Here is a 23,096-nt window from a genome sequence, read left to right on the forward strand (position 1 = left end):
CATAATGTTTGCATTGGAATAGACAGCTGCCAGAGATTTTTCCATACATCATTTTGTGGTTCTATGTCAAAACAGTTTTTTGTTTCATGAGGCAGGCATTCACAAGACAAGTATTAACACTGGGCAAGAAAACATGAAACTACCTTGGAAAACGTTATCTGTGACTTCTGAGTGGTAACAAATGCAAGCCACTGCACAATAACACTTCAGCTATTTTGAAGTTAACATTTAAAAAACAAACATAAAAGTGAAGATACTTCCATAAAACTACCTAGAGAGAAATTACAAGTTTTCTCTAACCAAGGATTGCTTTAAAGTTGCTCATGAGTCACATTTTTCTAATTTTATTACATAAATACAGCCTTGTATAAACTTAAAAACCTTACTGACTGAGCATCATGCATGCACTGAAAGTCATTTGCACAATCCCCCCCAAAAAAATCCACCCTGCAGTTACCATCTGGTGCACAGACACCCTAGAACTATCAAGCTGAAGCAGTCCTATATGTCCCATACTTGTTTCCCCAAAATTTATTTTCATTCATATTTATTTCAGACCAGCATTAAAGCAGAGTAGTGGAGATAAGCAATGCTGTGTGGATTATGTTTTCTAGAAACTTAAAAACATACTTACTTTGTTTGAAGGTCTGAACTCTGGTACCTTCACAGATGAAGTTATCTTCAGAATAGTTTCTTCTGACAAATCCTATTATTGTTTTGAAGAAAAACAATTTCAATTTATAACAACTGAAAAAGCACTCTGCAAAGAGACTTTGTATGCAGGACCATTTAAAAGAATACCAAATACGAAAAAAATCCCAGAAGCAGACAGTGGTGTTTCACTGAAAAATCATCACTGACACTTCAGATGAGGTTTACAGTGCACAAGACCTGCAGAGGAATGAAGTGCCTGGCACTTAGCAAACGGAGCTGAATTTATACCTCTGGGAAATCAGATTACTCTTAAAGCCATATCAATATGAAAAGACAAAAATTTATTTGTATAAAATGTAAGATATGTATGAAATACAGCATGATAGCTGCACTGATAGAGATGCATGTAAAAATAGGTATAAAAAAAATTAAGTCCAAGCATTAAAAAAACACAATACATTTTATATGATGTTAAAATGGTATGTACTGTGTACTGAAAACAATTGGGACACTCCAAGACAGCATAAACACTTGTTATATTTTTATTTTTGCTGTCTGCAGCACAAATGGCGGGACAATTTTTCTGGGAATTCTGCTCTGCAATGCACAGCAAGTCTGACTGGCCTGGCATCAGCCTTACTGCACAGCACCTGGATGGCATAGCTCTGTCCGGGGTCTCCTAATTGCGCCTAAGGGAGCATTACTCGTGCACAATACTTGAAGTAGTTAAAGACATAAGAAGCAAAATGTAAACACGTGACTTGCAAGAAGATCCAGCTAGACAAGACAAAGGCTAATATGAAAAGGATAAGCAAGAAACAAAGAGGCTGTAAGTAGTAAAAATAGTAACTAAAATAACTCTTCAACAAGATTCCTAATATACTTAAAAATGCCTGAAAAAGATCTTTCAGTGCAGTTATTATATTACATAGGAAATGGTCTGTCAAAACAAGGATTTACTACTTCAAAGCCTATGGAAAATACCTAACCTAAACTACTCGTGTTTTTCTGGTTTGTAATTCAAATCAAGACAAATACGTATAAACAACTCTGAATAACCCATGCTGAAGGGCAGGCAACTGGATGCTGGATCAGAGTTGTATGTCTATATATTCAGGTTATAAAATAAGAACACTACTGCAGTATTGATTACCTGTTCCGTGAAAGGAACACAGTACACTGTAGCGAAGAGTTTTGCTGCGCTCACAATGAAATCATAGTGCCTAAAGTGGAAGAAAATTTTTAATTTTTTTTTTTCAAGTTTTAATTACCCACATGCACATTTGCAACTATATTCAGAGATCTTGCAAATATACATACAGAATTTCTAACCTTCAGAGCACATTGTCTAAAATAAAGATTTTGAGGTACTCAGAAATCTTCCCCAAAATTAAGTGACGTTTTATGAAGTTATTTAATTAACTGTATTTTCTTAACCCCTGCAGTCAAGAGAAAACTACAAAATCTTACTCAACGTTAATGCATGGATAAAAATCTTCACCTCAAATATCCTCTGATACCTAGGAATGATCTCAATTTTCACCCAGAGAATGAGGAGTATTTCTTTAGTCACACAGTAAACAAAATGTGTTGTTCTAAGCCTTTTCATGCTAGGTAGATATTGTCAGAACTTCTCATAGCACCCTCTGATCTCATGTCAGTTAGAGTTAAATTACCTGCAGTGAAAGTTCAAGATGGTTCACTCAGTCTGCCACTATATAAAACTCTGCACTAGTACCCATCAAATTATCAGTCCAACTTGCAGTGCCATAATGCCACTGCTCTACTATGGGGTGAGCTTCACAGGGTAATTTTAAAACGCAGAGCAATACTTACAAAGGATCATTAAAATCAAACTTCACTGGGAAAGGCGGCCTCTTTGGTGACTGCCAGAACAAACCTGGTTAGAAGACAGACTTAAGAAGAAGTCCTAGAACAGCAACACATGACACGTGCCATGAATTCACAGGAGGCACACGGAGGTGTTTGTACTTACTTCCATCTTTTAACCGTGTATCAAGGGGAAATGAATGAAGAAGCTGAAGAGCCTAGAAGGAAAGACAGTGGCTTTAGCAGTTTGTCAGGCTGACGCAACATCACAAAATCAAAATCTCCTTTTTAGTAATAATGCGAAATCTTTACACATCTTTTAAGGTTCTCCAATATATACCACAAGACTTGAAGAGTTAAGAAAATCTAAGATACCTGTATCAAGACAGGTAAATGCTCTCTCAAGAGAGCTTAAAGACACAAGTACATGTAGAATGAATGATTCGATCATTCACAGGATGAAGATGACACTGTCATCACATGTAAGATCCCACCTACCACCTCACCAGTCCCAGGTCCAAGCAAAATACTAAATACAATAAGCAGAGTGTTTCCCCAACCTTATCACACCCATAGGATTCTGGCATGCAAATTCATAACTGGGAAAGCAACATTTTCAAAATCTAACAACTGTCATCACAACACAGATGTGGTATGTTTATTAATATACACTTCTTTAATACAGAATTCCCCCCGTCCTCCCCAAACACACTGGAAGCAAAATTGTGGATCACACTTGAAGAATAACTGGCCCATATTTCAGCCAACCTTTTTTTGATAGCTTTAAGAAAAATCAAGTATACAAATACAAAGAGTTGAGTAACACAAAGTTTAGTGGAAGATAACGAAAGGTACTGTACTTTAATAAAAGATACCTACTCAGTTGGGAAAAACGCCAACAGAAATGCATGGAGAATCCTAGATAGAGCTATTAGAAAATAGTTAATAGAATAGTAAAAAAAAAAATCCCCCCTAAAAACTACAGTAAAAAGAGGTAGGGATGAAGCAGTTATAGATTTCAAGCAAAGCTTGTTATTAATGAAGAGAAGGAAACGCATGCAAAGGTTTGGAAAACTATTTAAGGATACCATGTCCCTGTCAGTCCACAGGTGCCCCATTTCCACACTCTAGTTACCTACCTTGTGGCTAAAATACTTCTCAAACTTTACTCTTGCTAGTTCTACACACTGAGTCCAATTTCGGGGTCTTCTGCTGAGTGTTTTAATAACGTGAAAACAGCCTTCTAAACTCTCGCCTGATTTTATTCTCTAGATACAGAAGGAAATAAACAAATATTTTAAAAGATTAGTCACAAAAATCAAACAGCAAGTATGATCTTATTGAGTCGTGGGCAAAAGGAAAGGGAAGGTCGCCATGTGAACATCAATCTTCATGTGATCCCTTCCCTCTGGGTTTTCCACAGAGCTGCTGTCTACTTGTTCTACTTCCACCTTGTCCAAATGACCATTAGCCATTATAGACAAAAACAGGTAAGTATTTAAGTCTGATCGATTAGGTAGTCAAGTTCACTCAGAAGTACATCTTCCCTTCATTTTTTCCCAACTGACTGCACACCTGCATGATACTCACTATTCTTGCTAACAATCCCTCAGTTTTTAATTTCTGTATCACGTATAGAATCCCTGAGCTAGAGAAACAGGCCACACACACGAGACTCCAGCTCTTAGTGACAGCAGAAAAATCCTATGAAACACCAACATATGCTTTGGCCAAATAAGTCTTCAGAAAATCTGAACAAAGCCAGAAAACAAATCGTACTTAATGAAAGTGAAAAACAAAATGTATAAAGCATTAGTTCAAACTGCAGATTTTATCCAGGCAACATTCTCTTACCTGTAAAACTTCTTCTGCAGATGGATAGGTCTGCCAAAACTTGTTAAACAATGAAGGCTTGTGAGAAAATAAACTTTCAAACTAGAAAATAAAAAAGAACAATACGGCATTAAACACTAAGTACCTCAAATACCTCACCTTCTCAAATACACAGTCATTTCAAAAGCCTGGGAACTTATTTCCTTACCTTATCTCTTGCCCACTGTATTGTATGTTCAATGGCAGCTGGGAAAGACTTCAAGGTGCAAAAAGGTATTTCCTCTTCTGGTGGATCCCGCTATATTTAAGGGGAATTGTTTGTAAGGGAAGGCTTAATAAAGCTTATTACCAATGATAGGACCAAGAACTTGAAGACCACACAAGTTTCCAACACCACTATCATAAAATACAAGGTAGCTTATTTATGTCTTAACAAAGAAGGATAAAACAAATTTTGTTTTATGAAGAAGCATCTGAACAACACAGAAAGTAAAACTCAATCCTAACACACAAACAGCAGAAGTAATTACCAGCCAGTTTATCCAAGGTGTGCAGCTCACATTCACATATACTTGCAAGGTAAAAACCACCCTGTCTCGCAAAGCCTGAAACATTTTTTTTTTTTTCCATCAACTATAGTAAAGCTGTAAGGATTATCAACATCATGCAAATGTAGCACTTTCATAGGAACTGAAGTCGTGGAAAACCACAAGGGCTTGAGGGTAACTTCCTCCCTCTCCATTTACAAAGAACTGATATGCATCTTTGTACAAACATGCAGACTAATGTCTACTACTGAGACTTGCATTTCTCCTGCCTGCCCTTAGAGATAGTATCACCAAGAAGAGAACAAATAGGTAGAAAATAGCTCAAAGAAAGAAAACCACAAGCAAAAAAACAGCTTGCATTCTTGCTCTGAAGGGAGCTTTGGGGGGAAAAAAATACAGTCAATTTCTTGTTAAGCACTTAAGTCATGCAAAAACGAAATCCTTCTTCGGCCTTATGTGGTATTCAGACCTTATTTGAACAAACTCAAATTTGTCCAAGGCACTGCTTCAAGACTGTGAGTTATATTGCAAAATTTTATCCCGCCCAACACAAATACCTATTCAAAAGAGGGGATAAGGTTTAATTACTGGCCTAGATGTAATCACCAGGTAGGTAGAGGGCACAGTACGTCCAGTCTGCTCAAATTTAATTTCTCATGAAGCTTTTCTTCAGAATCCAAGGAAATAATTACTTCCTAATAGGACTGAATCTGAACAAGTCAAATAAGCCACTTATTTTAGACAGATACATAAACAATTAAAGAATCATACTGTACCACTGGACCAGCTACAGCAGAAGTTGATAGTCATAAACAACTTACGTGACTATTATATGACTCTGTCAGATGAGGCACAACAACTTCTGTGTGTCCTTTTGTTCCCATGGTTCCAGAGTCTATCAGAGGACGCAGGTTTGCTACACAACGACTGATATGAAAAGACACAGATAACCAGGATACAGTTACTTCCACACCTGCTTTGCAGACATTACCAGAACACAACCCAAACAGGGGTTGCGAACAGGTTAAATAAGAGCAGCTACTTCAAGTTACATCAGGTCACCATAAACCAGAGCCAATCTACAATTCATAAGTAGGGATTTTTACATTGAAATTTAAGTACATATTCCCATGCATAAGTAATTCAATCTGAAGACAGCTACACTTGCAATGAACAGGGACACCTATAGCTAGATCAGGTTGCTCAGAGCCTGTTGTTTACATCCTGAATATAAATCCTTTCCTCCTCCCAGCCAGCAATCTTGTCAAAGGAGCCGAATAAATCTGAGTGAAACTCTATCAAATCTTTTAAGTAGGTTGCAATCCAGTGAGATTAAAAACACAAAAACAGAGGTTCACCTACCTATCAATGTATCTCCTTGCTTCCACATTGTCCAAAGCAGTCACAATCACATCTTGCCTGGTGTAGAATTCATCACTGTAAGTGTTTTCAGTGGCTGGACAAACTTTATTAATGTATGAGTCAATTTTTAAGCAAGGATTGATGTTCAGAGTTGCTTCTGCTGCAGTATAGCTTTTGGGTTTCTGAAATATATACACATACATGCATATATATTATTAATATTCTAATAAAGAACACCTGGCACAAAAACATCGCTTTCATTTGCTAATCAGACAATTCACCTGAATAAAACCACTAGTATGCAAAATATACAATCAAAGAAATTATTTACTTACGTATCTCCTTCACAAATATTTCTCTTAGGCTTTGTTTTGGCACTACTTTTAAAGTAGTGCATAAATGGTACAGCACAAACGTATCCAGTAACTGAAACAGCTGCTGCATACTGCCTCTCTTACTCTCGAAGCATTGTAAGAAAGGTGCAATTCATGACTTTCACTGGGTAAAATTGTTACTGCTACTTTGACTACACAGCACAGACATCAAATATATATGAACAACCTCACTACAGGTAGGTGTCCCACACAAAACCAGTTTCAAAAGCCAAACTGGAAGAGTTCTCAACCTACCTGACACTTCTATGACTTCAAAATACTGAATTCAATTATCTACAGATCACCCCCCCTAAAGACCACCATCAGAACTCAAGACAATGTGGCTTCTGAAAGCTTGCAGAGTTCACTTTCCATTTAACTAACCATCCAAAACATAATTCATTCCCAGATTCGCCTAACAGACAGGAGGCAAAAAATCCATCCACTGGGTTTTGGGCAGAGGAATCCTTTTTCCCCACTGCTGTCAAGGTTGGACCATCTTTTTTTATTTTGTGTCATGTTTGCAAGTAAAGAGATACTCTCTCTGCTTCTAAGGTGTAAAAAACATTTGTGCCTCATACTGAACATATGTTTTTTTTTTCCGGGCTATTTACTTGCTTAATAAAGACTAAATTAAGGCAAACCATAGCATCTAGCTAACACTTAAGTCAAATTATATTAGTAGTAGTAGTAGCTCAAGAAAACTTCTACCACTGTTGTCTATTTAGTTTATTCTCCCTGAATTTCAATGGTATAATAGGCATTTCTGGCATAGTAATTCATGGCACTTTCTGATGCACCACAGCATTTGTAATCTGATTCTTTCTCTGAACATTTGAGAGATTTCATCAGTCAAAGACACCAATACAAATGAAGGTCAGATGAGTTAGGTTTACTCAACTGATACCAGTGATAATGTCAACATAGCATAGCTATCATTTAAAAAAAATAACGGACTCCATTACAGCTGTTCTCTGGATACAGATCCACACATTCAGAAGTTGAGCTCCCAGTGGTGACACAGAACAGTGAAACAAAACAACAGTCCAAGTTTATTGAACAAAAAAGCCTACCTGTATGTGATGAGGTCGAAAAAGAAACTGTCTGTTCAGGTTGGACTTCTCTATCAAGTCTGGATCTGTAATTGTAACCTAAGTCAGAAGGGGCAAAAGCAATAGCTGAAGTTTATTTAAGTGTAGCACTAAGAGATACTCTTGAAGCAAACTGTACAAAAATAAGTCAAAACAAAACACTCCTCCTGTTATACACTATGGCCCATAATTCTGTCCATACTCATAATGTCCATTCTCATACACTCTTTTAAAATCAAAATATAGCAAAGCCAGTCCAAGTTTGTTCTGCCTCTAATTGCATAATTTCACTCCACGCTGAGGCCGTTTGTCTCTACGCCTAGACACTGACCTGAAACAAACTTTGACTTAACACTTTTTAAGTAGCCTAAGTATTTAATCCTTCCTTGTTACATTACTTATACATAAGCAATGTGAAATTAACAAATGCACGTGACTTACCAATCCTTTATCTTGCCCAGTACCAACACCAAGAAGTGCAAAGTTTTTTAGCATTTCACAGCCTATTGCTCCACAGCCAACCTGAAGAGAATGAAATTTTCAGAGAAGTTGTTGTAAGTGAGATCAGTAAATAAAAGTAACACAGACAATTCAGGAATCTTCTGGAGAGTATTATGAACAACTTAAACTCCATGAAATTCAATACAGATAAGCACAGACTCCTCAGTTGGAGCACACGTAAGTACAGCACTGCCTGTGGAGGTAGCATTGCTGTTGAGATGGGCTCATGATGAACAGTAAACTAAACGCGAGACAATAGTATATCCAATCAGTAATTAAGTCAAACTTCATACTGAATATTATTAAAAAAAGAGTACAGCCACTAGATTGAGGAAGTGATTAGTCTCCCTTCCTCATTAGGCACTAGACTATATCTAGAATAGAGGATTCAGTTTTGTGTACTTCAACACACACAAAAAAAGTTTAGGTATGTCCAATTAGGGGGCTGAAACATCTGTCCTACAAAGAGAGGATAATGGATCCATACGTCCATTAGCTGGAAAAGAGGAAGTTTGAGAGGGACACATTAGTGGCTGATTTCTAGGAATGGTTCCTGCCAAGGCAAAGTCAGTTTCTTTTTAGAGGTGTACAGCAGCAGAATGAGAGATAACGGACAAAAATTGAGACAAAGTTCTGACCTGGCATAAAGAAATACTTTCCTCTGTAAGACTAAATAGGCGTTGAAACTGCTTGTCCAGAGATGATGGACAACCTTTGTACTTACAGATTTTCAAGACTCAACTGGATTCTCAGCTATGAGGCTAGCTCCAGAAGTCAAGCATTACATAGAACACTATGTGCCACGCAGCTTAGCACTTGTCTATTGCATGGATGTTTATGACAATTTTAGACCACTTACTCTGTTTTAACATACATAAAGAAGTCTGACCTCTTATCTTCAAGACAGGTGATGTCAGCTGTGCTAGCGGAGTATTAGCAAAAGCCTTAAGTGTCAGTTGTACTCACCAAGAAAACATTCAAATCATGCAGCTTCTGGCATAGAGATTCTCCAATACAAGCTCTCAAGGCATCATACCTATCTCCCCTACAGAGAGGCAGGAAACAAAAACAGAAGAATAGCAAGTTACTTTTTTCCATGGGAGTATCATCATCATGAAATTCTGCTTTGATGCAAATAGACAAAGTCTACTACAATCCCTATTCCTCCCATTCTCAAATAGGAAAGACACTTAAGTTCAAACTTCTCTCCCTCCATAAAGCAGCGCTAAACTAACTTTAAAAGACATCTGTGTTTACTTGAGAACTGTACATAAAAAAAAAGCAGACTGTATTTATATTTACCGTGGAAGAAATTCTTCAGAGCCCATCTTTTCTAGAGGAGTAACAATGTCAAACATATCTATATACAACTAGTAAAAACAAAAAATAAATTAAAAATTGTGAAAAACTTTAGTCTGTTCAGAAGTAAGAATTTCAGTGTACAGCTGAGTCTAGAAATTTGTTATAGCTCATTATAGTTCACCACACAACTTCCGCAGACAGGAATGCCTGGAAGTCACTGAAATCTGAACCACAGCCTTTTCACTTGGACTGTGATGTCTGTAATCATAGGATTGTGTGATCCTCCTAAAGGGACCGTGATGCTTTTAACTTTATTCGGACATTTGCCCTATGAAAGCACTGCTCTCGTACACAGTAGCTTAAGATGGCATTTGGCTATGTCACACTGAGTAAGACATCTGAATCCTAAATAGAAAACTTTTAGTTAAAACTGCCTGCTCTTCTCTAGTATGCACAAAACCACCATGTTTTTCCTAAGTTCAGCCTCAAGTCTTGTTCTCCCATTAAAGAAGTTGTTCAACGCTCGCAACACAACCCCATGTTTGTCACATCACTGTTAAAATAAAGGTACTGAAGGAAAAAGGCCTTACCCATTGCTGCAATGGAGAAAATTTTCCTGTTACTGCTTTCAGGACCTCCTGGCTAGCAACACCACCCACTGCTGCTGCCAGAGGAGCTAGAAATCCCTGAGCAGTTCTGGACAGCCACTTCACTATATCTCCATTTACCTGAGGCTTAAAAATAGAACAAAACAATAATGTATACGCATCCCTTAAACTGATCAAGTCACCGCTTCAGTGTCAAAACTATCGATCTATAGCAAAACAAAGAAATTACCTCACTCTGACTATGGTTTCCAGCGAAAGCAGACCCACTACATACCCTGATCTTCTAACAAGCAGCTATCTAAAAACCAAATACACACAGCCACACGAATTCATCTTTCATTTCAGGCAACCACGTGGTTGGACTAGTGCTGATATACCATAATAACTTCTTGCACGGCCTTCAGAAAATCACCAAGTTCATCTAAAGATGCATACAAAGATTAGAACAAGGGCCAAGAACTAAAGCACGACCTTCAGACAGTTGAGTATATTAGAAATTATTCATGATGGTCATTTGCTACTCACTTTGTTTTCCAGGGTTTCACTTATTGATATGGCTATTTTCAGCATTTCCTCAGCATCTTGATGGCATCTAGACATGAGGGTGAAAACAATGATGGTCACTTAACCATTCTCGACTCCCTCTAAAAATGTAATCAACTGAGAAAGAATCACTGGACACAGGAGGAAGATTTTGGAAATTTGCACTGGCTTCAATCCTGAGCATTAAAGGAGCTCTTTAAATGTTAAGGATAGCTCAACAATAAGAGTCTCAGTGGAGAAGCTCATGTGCAAGTCAGGTGATTTACACTTTGTAAGCAGTTTCATCTCATTGGACTAAGAAGTATCCACATAACTGAAGCAAATTACTAGTAATGAAAAAACAGAGCCTTCCTATGTTTTGCATTTTTTGATTTTTTTGTTTTTTTAAATCCATGAATCCTGACAGATAATTCAGGAATCGTTGAACAACTTCTCCTGTTTAACCTCTCGATGTGAAGAAACTGTAATAGAGAAGAACTGCCTTCAGAAGGAAGTGTTTGCACTTTCTGTAAACCTAGGCCCAGAACTTGCCAGTGCTACACTGGAAAAGCCCAGTTACAAAACTAGACGGGCATTAGGTCACATTTTTCACCTAGATTTCAGCTTTTAAATTCTATGTCATCTAAGTACCAGATAGATAAGGAACCCCGCTGCACATCAAGCCACAGTAGAGATCTCCCTGTTTCAAGGCTTAGCAAACACAACACTGATGCATTACCCAATGTTTGGCATGCGACCAAAGTTCTCCTCAAAGTGGTTCAATGCGAGCATGGCAACATGGATCTGCAAAGGTGCCTGTTAAGACAACAACAGCTGTTGATGTATCACATACTCAAACTGAAGGAGATGAAACCAACAGTTTATATGAACTGTTCAGCTCCAAAAATGTTAAGGTAGCAGTAAGAAGCCAACTTGAAACATCTTCTGCTAGTGGTTTTACAAAATGGGTTTAGGTTTATGAAATACTGCTCAGGAGTACAGCAATACCCTTTGTATATGTTGAATACCCACTTCACCCAAATCCAACTAGAGTCCCCAAAAAGAATTCAGTGCTGAAAACATCAAAAACAGTAATTTTCTTTTCATTAGACATTAGAATTCACTGCATTATGCCAAGTCTCAGTACCAAAGCCCAGCATTAATGGCCAACATCAGAAACTCTGAGCAGACAAGTTAAATCTTACATAATCAAACAAACGTATCACTAGATCAACATTTTTTTAGTTACTCATCTTAATGAGGGTACATGGCTGACTTTTTTAGTATTAATAATATTTCAATTAAATTGTGTTGGAGGCAGATACAGGTAGCTTCCTCTTGGATTTTAAATACCGCTGAATCTTTTTACAGAGGAAAAAGAAGTTGTTCTCACACTTAACTACAGTTATTTTTTTCTATACTGCCCTGGCTTTGAATCCATTGTATTTTTTTTTTTTAAATCAAACAAAGCTTATTAAAGAAAAAACACTGTTTCTTTTAAGCATTTATACTGTCATCTATTAAAGAGTTATCAAAAACTGATATTTTACACAGCAGATTTACAGAGACATGGTTGAGCTATGAATTTATAATATAATTTGTGCAACTAATGGGTAAGTTTCTCCAGAAACCTAACTCACAGTGCATGTTCTGTGTGAGCACACAATCTGATGCCCTACTCCCATTTCATCCTCTAAACTCACATTTAACAACTGTAGAAGTTAGAAATGTTATTGCTACACATATAAAGCTGCAGATTATATTCTATGTAGTTTCAAGGTTACAACACTGACACTCAAATCCCCACACATTAATTACCTCAGGCTTGATAAAATCTGCAACTAGGCACACTGGATTTGTTAGCTGCTTCTCCAGCCGTTCCTGGAAAAAACAGAATTCATTGAAGTAACACAGTCACTTAACACAACAGTTAGTGCTTCTTGAGAAAACCAATACTTTCCCTGAAGAGACTAAGAAGTGATTATCTTTTCTTCCTAGCATTTATAATACTCCCTTCATAACTACAACTAGAAAAGATGCATAAAACAAAACTGAAAGTTTTGCCAGTCAGAAGTGTAATGGATGTTTCACATCACAGTAGCAAGACCCATTTCTCCAACTCTCCGAGTGCTCTGAGGTAGGTCACTTACTGGATATTTTATAACCAACTGGTTGTGTCAATGTATATCTTCACAACTCACCAAAACCAGAAAGCCACTGCTTTGCAGAGACAGGATACATCCCCTGAGCTGGTCATTCTCTTATCAGCTGCAGCTGGTTCTCACTTCCAGCTCCCTTGCAGGACATTTAAGTGCAACCAGCTTCAACTTTCTGTGGGCCCAAAATGGCACACAGCACCACATAGCTTCCAATCCTTTTCACACAAACTCATCACTTCTTCTCAGAAGGCTGCCAAGAAACCATATGTTTGTAGGCTTTTATGGGCTCCTGCCATATAGGAATGGGCTGCCCATATATTTTTTTCCTATACTAGTTAACTTTGAGTTTGAAGTATTTCTTACTCTCTGTGATTTATTGTCACCATCCTCCCCAAGTTAAATGTAAATGTGAATCACGTGTAACCAAATCACCTTCTAAACTCTGCTTTCAATGCTTACAATGTTAACACTGAAGAACCTGGCTTTGACATACTTACAAAGTAAAACATCTTCGGTGTCTTCACTTGGACAGCTATGCCACCATGCAAGTAAGGCTCCATGTCTGACGTATTTCCAATGCTGAAGGAGTATGGTGACACCACTGAAAAGAGGAAAGAACACTGTGGCAGTGACAGACAACACATGCTACAATTCTACACAGGACAAAACAGACTTTCTCTATGCCTCCAAAGCTTTTTATGTCCTAATCTTTTAGCATGTAGCCTTGCTTTGAAATCATGAACACAGCTGACCCTCCTTAACTAATGGGATTGTCCCTCTCTGCCAAAGTATCAGTCTCACATGATCTATTATGAAATAACCCTTTCAGAGTAGTTTTAATAAGAATTCTGATGACCACAACTCCGTAACAAAAAAGAAATCACTCTCACTTCTATTTGGACTGTGCACAGCAACAACCAGTGTACTACTCAGAGTAAGATTTTAGAAAAGACTAGAACAACAAATAATAAAGAAACAAGCTCCAGCTGCCAAGTAAAGCAAATTAAATCTTTCCTCTCAGACCACCTGGAGCATTATTCAGATAAAGGAAGCTTACCAAAACATTTTGGTAAATTCATGGGACATGAAGACTGAAATCAAAAACTGGGTCATAATCAACAGGAAAGAACTGAATATAGCACCAGAATTGGCTAAACAAATAAGTCCAGAGAAAACAGACTCAACCACCCCTCAAAGGGACAGCTTTCATCTCAGACCACAACGTAATTAAAAACAACTGAAAGACTCTTATGTCTGTTCTCCCTTCTTCTCCCCTCTCCCCTCAATTAGATGGCTCCCCAGCTGCCAAAGGGAACTGAGTAGTAGGCCTAGAGACCTCCACAACAGAAACAAAAGCAGGGTAAATTGCAATTCATGAGAATTGCTTCAAAAGCATGCTCAGAAACAGTGATAGCGATGTATCCCTCCACACTTAAATTGTAACACAAGGAACTACAAGGCAAACAGTGACACACACAGCAGCATTAATGTAGTCCAAAACAGTAACAGAAGCACAGGCTTTACACGATTCCCAAAACAAACAAAACAACACAATCAAACTGCTGACAGTAACCTCAGAAGCTGCCAACTACCTTCCACTAGTTGGGAGTTTCTACTGCTCCTTGAACAGCACAAGAAGTTTAGAAAAGCTTTACTAAATAGAAAAGAAATTAAGACAAAACAAGGACGACCTCCATATCAGAAGATAATTTTTCTTGTGAGCTTACTGTAGATTCTGCACAATCCAGCACTCTTCTGGCTATAACAGTATAGTGAGCTCACAAAAAGCCCAAGACGTACAGTGCAACCAGTCAGCAACACTCTACCTGTTATCTGGTGCGTGGAGCCATTTAAACACGACATTCCATTAACTTCCCGAAAGGTTAAGAACTGCCCTGTTTCAAGCCTGTGTGGATGATTTTCAAGGCAAGTGACAATACCAGGATTTGACTGAAAGCAAAAGCAGCAAAGTTAGCAAAGAGAAAAGAATTTCATTTGAAGACGTCACACATTATGAAAAAGTTTTTTTGACTAGTGAAACTGCAGTTACTAATACTTCCAGCACCTCAGCTCTGCCATACCAAAGGAGTCATCTCCTTTGATGACAATTTTTTCCACTCCAGAGAGTGGAAATAGGGTGCAACTAAGCTCAAATAACAGATTACGAATTGTAAGAAAAATAAACGAAAATATTACTCACTGTGGCATGCAGCCTGGACAAGCCATGATATGTAACTCTCTATGGCTTATGTAATTAATGAAAACAATCAAGTCAAAGAACTGGCTACCAAATCATTATGTCATGAACTTTAGATCAAATATGATTTGTTATGCAGCCCCTTCTAGTTTGATACTGTTACATCTGGAGAGGAGACATGACAGAAGACTTGCAAATGGATGAGCAATGTTCTAGTCTGGACTTTCCAACAGAATTGAGAGGAGCTGAATACATTTACATTATAAAATACAAGATCAATTGGATAGCCTCTCTAATATTTTCCAGTGGAAGTGTTAGCAGTAACATTTCTTCATCACCTTTGCTTTCAGAGGCTAAAATGATCAAATACACATCTTCTCAATGTGGGCTCTCAATCCCTTTTATCATCCCAGTAGTCCTCCTCTATATGTGCTGCAGTTTCTCACTAAGTGGCTAATTTCAGGAGTATTTATGAGCTTCTTTTGAAGACTTAGCCTATTCCCACACTAAAGCTATGTCCTCTTCTCTCCACATTTTATCTGCTTCTTTCTCTTAAAAAGCCTGAACATCATGATGCTGCATTTTAAGTAACATCCAAGAGGCATCAGTATGGTCTGTGGCATTAGCACTTATCACTGACTGTTTTTGACAGAGATATTACAAACATGGAGCTTGGTCTCCCTCTGCTATGCAGTTTTCAATTCCTTAGCAGGCTAATAAATTGGAACACACTTTTGGCCTCAAAGCCAGTAATGACTTATCATAAAGCAAGGTAGCACAATTACATTTATCCCTTACTTGCGTAATATTTGAAATGAAGATCTCCTTTGGCTCCTCTCCTGTTGTATCCAACACTTCAAATTCATCACCAAAGTCACAAAACAAACGTGAACATATGCCATATACATCTGCACTGATGAACTACAAAACAAAGCAAAAATTGTGAGCATCTCAGAAACAGCTTATGCCAAAGGAATGAATTCTCACAACCAACTTTGTCCTAAGCTAGCAGAGGGAACTTCTGCTCTGAAGATCTGGTGAAAATCTGTCACAAGCACCCGGGTCATTGACTACACAGCACAGTATTAAAGACAGACTTGGAATACTCATTAGCATTTCAGAACCTCTGCACAAAAAACAGGAGTCACAGTGATAAGCAGTTAAGTACTGCCATTTCTACTACAGTCACATTTACTCTCACCCTGTTCTCTCTCAACAAGAATTATGAGCTAGTGGTGACAACTATTTCTTTACTATGAGGGTTCTTTTCTTTTTTTTTTTAATTTTCTCTCTAAAGAACAAACATATGTTACCCACATAACATCAAACATGCGCAGAACAGTAGCAGCAAACTCCCAAAAATCACACTGCTCCATCAACATGGTATCTGCAGAAAACTATATACCTCACAACATGCTTTCTCCATTTCTGGAAAGAGCACGCTGCAGAATGATCACTGTATGGATTAATCACCTGTTTCATTTTTCTATTACCTTAATGGGTGGCTGCTGAGCATGACAGAAGCCATTAATCTTCTTCTGCAGTGATAGGCTTACTTCAGTCAATATGACACACTGCGAGCAAGAATACAAATAAAGCTAAAACACCAAAAACAATCAATGCTTTAAGAATGGAAAAAGTACTAGCAGCAGTAAGTTACTCAGGAATTCTGAACCTCTAGGATTCCTTTCCTCCTCCCCTTGCTTAACAGAGAAAGAGGTCTCACATCAAGTTTTCTCATTAGAACAGGTGAGTCACCACTCCACTAGTTGGGGAAATAAGGTGAGCAGGGCCAGGAACAGCAAATTCTCACTTTTTTACTACAGCTGTCAAACAAAACCTAGTTACAATAGTCTAGAAAATTATAGGTCATTTCTGAAAAAAATGTAGCTTTTGATTTTTAAGATTAGAATTAGCAAATAATAGCACCGATACATACTAACATACTAACACTAACCAGAGCATACCAAGAAGCCTGTATAACTTCAACTAATGGCGTTCTTTAAATTGCAGACGATTTTGACAAACACTTCTGAGGTCTGGGAAAACATTAGGTTACAAAGTAAATGCTCTGTGTCCCATTCAGTCCTACACGCCTTCGCATAGCTGAGACACTGAGAAATTTGCTTAGCTTAGGTATTATCAACAGCCTAAAAGTATGAGACACCAACTCATCCTGAGTCAAGCACACAGGCAGGAGACATCTGGCTGAACAACTCAAAAAAAATCTTCATTTCACTACAGAGTAGCTCACATTCTGCTAATTAGGTACATAAATACGTAAATAACCCAATTGAACAGAAAGTGTTTCTGCTGCACAAAATACAGATAGAACATACTGCAATATAGCTGGAAAAAAAAGTCACAGTTTTATCTTGTAAATAAGAAAAACATTCTATCTCAAGTCTCAAATAACTGGAATTGTCACAGAAAATTCCATAATTGATGTGATGCTAGGAACACAAATGGTTTCAGTCTTGAAAAAACAAGCAGATCATTTAATTAGTCCAAACCGCATCTTTTCTTCAATCATCTCAGAATGTACTTGAAAATTTGTTTCAATTTAATTTACTTACATAAAAAAGATCAAGTTGTTTGCTCTGTTGAAGAATGACATACCTGATATTGCTTTAGGAAAGACAGATCTGTGCTTTCATCTAGCGGCACAGTCGATGCTGCTACATGCACATATGGATTCAGTTCTGCAATGTGATGAAGAGTGGCCTCAGCCCTAAAAGAACAAAAACAGGTTTTTTTCTGCATTTACAAAATGAATTTTCTAAACTGGACTTCATACTACCCACGCCCTGCAAGAGTTCCTAGTGACAATCTTATTTCTTCACATTTAAATTCCTAGCAGGACTGAGGAAAAAAGCTGTATCCAATAGACAGTAGTACGTGCTGATGTTCTGATGTCGTGGCCATCTTCTAGTCTTGCAAAGATGGATGAGAAAATTTAAGGAAGAAATGCACCCTGGCCCTCACTACTAAATTTAGGAGGTGAGATATTCAGCTTACATTCACCCCAGAGACTTGACCAACCTGTTCCTTTGATTGATTATGTCATCTTCATGGATGAAGAAGTTGGTCCCTAAATCCCACTTTGTGCATTGCTTGGTATCATGAACTGTAAGAGCCTGAGAAAGAATCAAAAAAAAACACACCTATTGCGTAAGCACACAGAAGAATGGATTAAGCCCCATATAAATCACAGTAAAGACTAGCATCACAGAAAGTCTGGTTGTAATGCATGGAGGAATGAGCTCCTCCAACCTCTTTGCCAAGAGAGCTCTTCCTGTTTGAGAGAGAGGAATGGATCCGGAAGACAAATTTCATTAAACATTTTTCTCCCAGCTTGCAGAGGTGAGGACATTTAAATACTGAGGATGATTTCTGCCAAACTGCAATTAAAATGCAAAACTGCAATCTGTAATTGAACAAGCTCCCAAACTTATTATGGTTTTTTAGTGATTGGAAGAAACAATGTTAAAAGGCTTTTCTAATAACATTAATCCCAGCAACACAGAAGCAGTTGTCAGATCAAAACTTGCAAACGTTTTGGATTCTATATAAATGGATTCTGACAAGCGACAGAATAGGGTAACATTTTGAAGAGATTGGCATTTATACCACTCGCCATTTATGAGAGGTGGTTTTAAACAAAAGCATTCAATACCTGATCAGCAGTCGCCTGAAATATTTCACGTGAACTATTTCAGAATGCTTCTACTGAGGATCTAAGAAGGTATGAAAACTCAGATTTCACAGTAACGCAAGACTCACACCATACTACTATGACATTCTGAAGTTTTCGTAGCCAGAGCCTCATGTTTTGCAGTCTTCCCACAGAAAAGCAGTTTCAGAAACTTAGGATTAGCTAGCTTCGTGGTGCTGCCACTTTCCCTCCCACTCACCAAAGAACAGAACTACTTCACATACCTTTACGCCAGCCAGAATTATATTTTTGGCTAAATAAAAAAAAATAAAAAAGAGGCTGTTACAGATCTCTCACAAAGCTCTAAGTGAAAAGTTACGTGGGTGGACAGTAACAGTATGTCATTCCTAAGAACTTCACAGCTTAAGGGTTTGTTTTCTTTCATGTTTAGTTTAAGCACTCTACACCACCACTGAAATCAGAACAAGAAGAGCAAAGTTAGAAAGACTCTCCTACATTTGTCATTCATCAGCTGTTCATCCCACAAATGTGATTACAGAGATGCTAATGATAATAAACAGCAAAACCTCACATACACGTTCTGGCATTTGGTGCAGAATTCCACTGAAGGCAACTGAAAGGGTAATAATCTAGGTATGGACAAGACTTGTCATGGCTGTTTTTTAAAGAGTAAATGAATGGTTATGGGCCCTCTTGCACTGGGGCAACAATTACACAGTTCTAACCAAATTGCATCTGTTCCCCTTCCCCTCACGTCCCCATTTTCTGTAAAGCAACAATTCAGTCTATAGTTGTTCCTATATTAGATTTATTGATAATGAAACCTGAAGGAATAATCCAGATTATACACTCTCAATTTTCACCCAGACATGAGATTTTGGGTAAAGCTACCTGCACTACAAGCACATTTTCAAGTAAAATTCAGAACTTTGTTCTACTGGAAAGCTTTTTAGACAGAAGCCCTCAATCTTTCCGCCATCTACGTTACTTACACATGTTGAACATATGTTCACTCAGATATCTCAGACATTCTTATTACATCTAAAATAAGCTTTAGAAGCAAGCTGGGACAGTATGTTTATGTATGCTTGTGTTTGCTTACACAAATGATACCCAAACTTACCAATCTCCACACCAAGACCACCTACACCACTCAGGAACACATGGGATTGAGCCATCTTCTGCATTGCTGTGTCTCCAAGAACATACCTCTGCCGACTACATCAAAGATAAATTCAAATTAAAACAAGGCACAAACAAAATCAAGAGCAAGCTAAAATGCTTTCAGTTTCCATAGCTATTCTTTTCCTCCTAGTGCCCCAATCAGCTTTTAATCTGCACTACTACCTTCTGCAGATGAACATGCATCAGCAGTGACAGGTGCACAGCTATATTTACCAGTTTTCCAATCAACAAGAACTAAGAATGCAACATGCATAGTCTGAACTGTACACTGGTTTAGGAAATAAATGCTTACCAAATGCAATATTTGAGCCCACAATACAAATAGTGAAATGCACTTAGTAGAGTGCTTTTAAATTCCATGTTTTAGAGAAAAAAATATTTTTTGTTTTAAATCAGTGCAACTTTTTTTTAAGGACAGTATAAAATCATTTCAGAACTAATTCTTGAAGAGATAAGCAAACTAGAGAATTCCTTCATATCAGAGATCTTCACATCAGGGAGTGCAGCAGCTTCTGTGATCAAACCCAGAACTCTGAAACACTGGCTATTTCCAACTGCACAACTAAATTAAAACTATTTGAAGCACCATCTCCTGATGGAAAATGATTTTTGCGAAACTTGTGTCAAAGGCAAGCAGCTTGGTTGGTGTCTCATTTATTCAACACACAAAAGATAAGATTCTTGTTTTTGCTTGTTTACTTGGTGTTTTTTTTTTTTTAAGAAGCTTCTCATTCCACCATGTTTTTCTAGAGATATTGTTTGTTTCAAATACTGCAAACTTTTGTCATGCCAAACAATCTCAAGTTACTCCCAGCTAACAAATTAAAAATAAACAGAAACAGAAACAAAGAAAAAGCCAAACCTAAAATGCAGGCAAAACTCAACAACCTGACATCTGGACAGAAAACAGATGTTATAATACTGGAAGAACGAACACTTTCACAGGAAAATGGGTTATATCTTCAAACTATAGTTCGTGTAAGAACTGGTTAAGAAGGCTGGCAGGAAGTGGATTCATTTTGATAAGCTGGATGTTTTTTCCTTCCACTTTCAAGCTAAAGGAGGGAGCAGCACAAGTAGGCGTCCCTTGACCTAACAGCCAGTAGGCACTGCTTTCAAGCCCTGTCTTTCACATTAATGTGTGTAGATCTAAGAGTTGCTGAAACATCAAGAACAACACTTACAAATCAGATACTCACCTATACAACGCATCGTCGATTTCCATAGAATCTGCTGCCATGACGCACTGCAACTGTTTCGCACTAAACTGGTTACAAAATAAAGAATATAGTTAAAATAGATTTCAGCTTGCCATCTTCCCTGCCACTTCCAGTTATTCTGTTGAAAAACTGAGCAAAAAAAGTCACATTAAGATGTGAACGCATTTAACTAAGAAATCAAATTAAACAATTCAAAGGAGTTTTAAGAACAGAGAATGCACACTATTAAGACCGTCTTATTTTAAAGTTACCAGTAAGCACCAGGATTATGAACAAGCTCTGCCACTGGACAGGTTGACGTGCAAATTCACGAAGCTTCTTTTTTTTTTTATCATGAGGTTGGACAGTGCCCTGTGCAATCTGATCTAGTTTCTCATTTAGCAGCTAGCAACCCTGACCATGGGTTCTTTGAGGTCCCTTCCAAACCAAGCCATTCTACGATTCTTTTGTTATGCAGGCTAGCAATTTGTCCCCTCTGGATCTGGCAGGAATTGCCACCAAATACAGGAGAAGTAAAACAAACCCCAAGTTTGACCTAGAGTATCGGCATCTATCACAGCTAAAAAAGAATGATCCCCAGAAAACAGTAGATTTTTACACATAGCTTACAATCCCTTCACCTAAGAAAGGAGACGGGTATGCTGGAGAGTAGACCACAAATCTGACCATTAAGTTGCTCCACAGCGTGGATACTAGATCTAACACATCAGCCAACACAGAAGGCAATTAGCATGTAGTACCTTCCATCATTAGCCACTTCCACACTGTTCCTATGCACTTACACAGCAAGCACTGAATATAAGCAATATCAACGTTAATAGATTATCTTAGAAAACAGCTCTCAATACAGAAAGTATCAGAGCACATCTGAGAGTCCAGTACTCGAGTCTCTGCTCAGCTAAAAGCCTTAACTTTTCCTCTCTGTCCGGAAATCCAGACTGAAAGTCTCCTCAGGTTACACCAACACCATCTCATAATGGTCCAATGAAACCATCTCTGAACTGCTCAGCTCCTCCACAGCACGTTCGCTTTGGGACTGCCAAAACAAAATGGTTTTGGTACTAAGGTGGGGAAGCTGATCCACCCTGAGGTAAAACACACCTATATTCCTCCCTCACAACACTCCAGCTGGTTCTGCTGCAGCAGCATGCTTGCTGACAGCCATCACATGTGCTCTCCTCCCCACTAACCATTTGTAAATAATGAGGATGTGCAATGAACACACGAGGTTTGCCATCTGAATTACAAAAACACATCTGAGAAAGGCATTTCCAATACATATTTATCTACCATCAGTTCTCTTTCTGCATTCTTTGTTACAGCACAGGGCTGCTACCTGCATGCCAACCATGTTTGGCAAAACAGATTTAGTTATTCCAAAAGAGAAATTAGCAGTACTTTGGTCAAGCAGCTCTAGGACAAAATTCTGCTCATGTATTTCAGCATCCAAGCTGTATTTCTCATTTTATCTCAGCCCATTTGAACCTCCCTCAAAGAAGGACCCGCTTACGGGTCCTCACCAAGTGCTCAACACTTAAAAGATAAATATATATGCTTCTATTTCTTCTCACCCTCAGCTGCTTGCAGAACACTGACCAGAAACAAACTAAGAAGGGAAAGGATTACGTCTGGGAAAGGAGGACTGAGATGCTCTGAAGAAGGGCAAAAGCTCATGAGTCGTGGCTTTTGGTTTGGTTTCATGGTGCTTCTTACCTTGAAGTTACCACAGGCTCAGCTAACTACTTGCTGCTCAGCAGGCCGGGACAGCAGGGAGGCCTGGCCGCATCTCACCTACCCAGGGCTTCCGGAGACAGATCCCGGTCGAGGCAGACTCCCTGTTTGGTCAGCGGAAAGAGAGGACGCTCACACCCGCTCCTACCAACCCCGCGGGGCAACACCGCCGCCTAAAGGGTATCGACACAAAGCCAAAGTGCATAAAAACAAACCCGTCCCACCCCGCGGCCCTCCGGTCTGCGGGCATCCCTGCGGCCCCCACTCTCCTCGAACCCCCGGGGCGCTGAGACATTCCCTCAG

The 23,096-nt window shown here is 38.4% G+C and overlaps 1 protein-coding gene across 9 annotated transcripts in view; it reads right to left on the reverse strand.

The window, feature by feature from the left end:
* Nucleotides 1-22,897, reverse strand: part of UBA6 (ubiquitin like modifier activating enzyme 6) — a 33,382-nt gene extending 10,485 nt beyond the window's left edge. For all 9 annotated transcript variants that reach the window (XR_004159575.1, XR_004159574.1, XR_004159573.1 and 6 more), the window contains exons 1-27: nucleotides 22,776-22,897; nucleotides 21,042-21,109; nucleotides 19,781-19,875; nucleotides 18,921-18,949; nucleotides 18,024-18,118; nucleotides 17,601-17,712; nucleotides 16,475-16,555; nucleotides 15,780-15,902; nucleotides 14,611-14,734; nucleotides 13,282-13,385; nucleotides 12,444-12,506; nucleotides 11,365-11,441; nucleotides 10,629-10,695; nucleotides 10,086-10,229; nucleotides 9,496-9,563; nucleotides 9,160-9,238; nucleotides 8,134-8,214; nucleotides 7,675-7,752; nucleotides 6,228-6,409; nucleotides 5,687-5,792; nucleotides 4,526-4,615; nucleotides 4,339-4,419; nucleotides 3,624-3,752; nucleotides 2,651-2,702; nucleotides 2,491-2,554; nucleotides 1,808-1,877; nucleotides 635-706 (exon numbers count right to left, since the gene is read on the reverse strand). Coding sequence is in view for 1 of the 9 variants with exons in the window: in XM_031553075.1 (XP_031408935.1) it covers nucleotides 635-706; nucleotides 1,808-1,877; nucleotides 2,491-2,554; nucleotides 2,651-2,702; nucleotides 3,624-3,752; nucleotides 4,339-4,419; nucleotides 4,526-4,615; nucleotides 5,687-5,792; nucleotides 6,228-6,409; nucleotides 7,675-7,752; nucleotides 8,134-8,214; nucleotides 9,160-9,238; nucleotides 9,496-9,563; nucleotides 10,086-10,229; nucleotides 10,629-10,695; nucleotides 11,365-11,441; nucleotides 12,444-12,506; nucleotides 13,282-13,385; nucleotides 14,611-14,734; nucleotides 15,780-15,902; nucleotides 16,475-16,555; nucleotides 17,601-17,712; nucleotides 18,024-18,118; nucleotides 18,921-18,949; nucleotides 19,781-19,875; nucleotides 21,042-21,082 (2,307 nt within the window). In the remaining 8 variants the exon portion in view is untranslated. The remainder of the gene's footprint in view (nucleotides 1-634; nucleotides 707-1,807; nucleotides 1,878-2,490; nucleotides 2,555-2,650; nucleotides 2,703-3,623; nucleotides 3,753-4,338; nucleotides 4,420-4,525; nucleotides 4,616-5,686; nucleotides 5,793-6,227; nucleotides 6,410-7,674; nucleotides 7,753-8,133; nucleotides 8,215-9,159; nucleotides 9,239-9,495; nucleotides 9,564-10,085; nucleotides 10,230-10,628; nucleotides 10,696-11,364; nucleotides 11,442-12,443; nucleotides 12,507-13,281; nucleotides 13,386-14,610; nucleotides 14,735-15,779; nucleotides 15,903-16,474; nucleotides 16,556-17,600; nucleotides 17,713-18,023; nucleotides 18,119-18,920; nucleotides 18,950-19,780; nucleotides 19,876-21,041; nucleotides 21,110-22,775) is intronic.
* Nucleotides 22,898-23,096: the final 199 nt, after the last annotated feature.

Source organism: Meleagris gallopavo, chromosome 4 (genome assembly GCF_000146605.3).
Source record: "Meleagris gallopavo isolate NT-WF06-2002-E0010 breed Aviagen turkey brand Nicholas breeding stock chromosome 4, Turkey_5.1, whole genome shotgun sequence".
Taxonomy (NCBI): domain Eukaryota; kingdom Metazoa; phylum Chordata; class Aves; order Galliformes; family Phasianidae; genus Meleagris; species Meleagris gallopavo.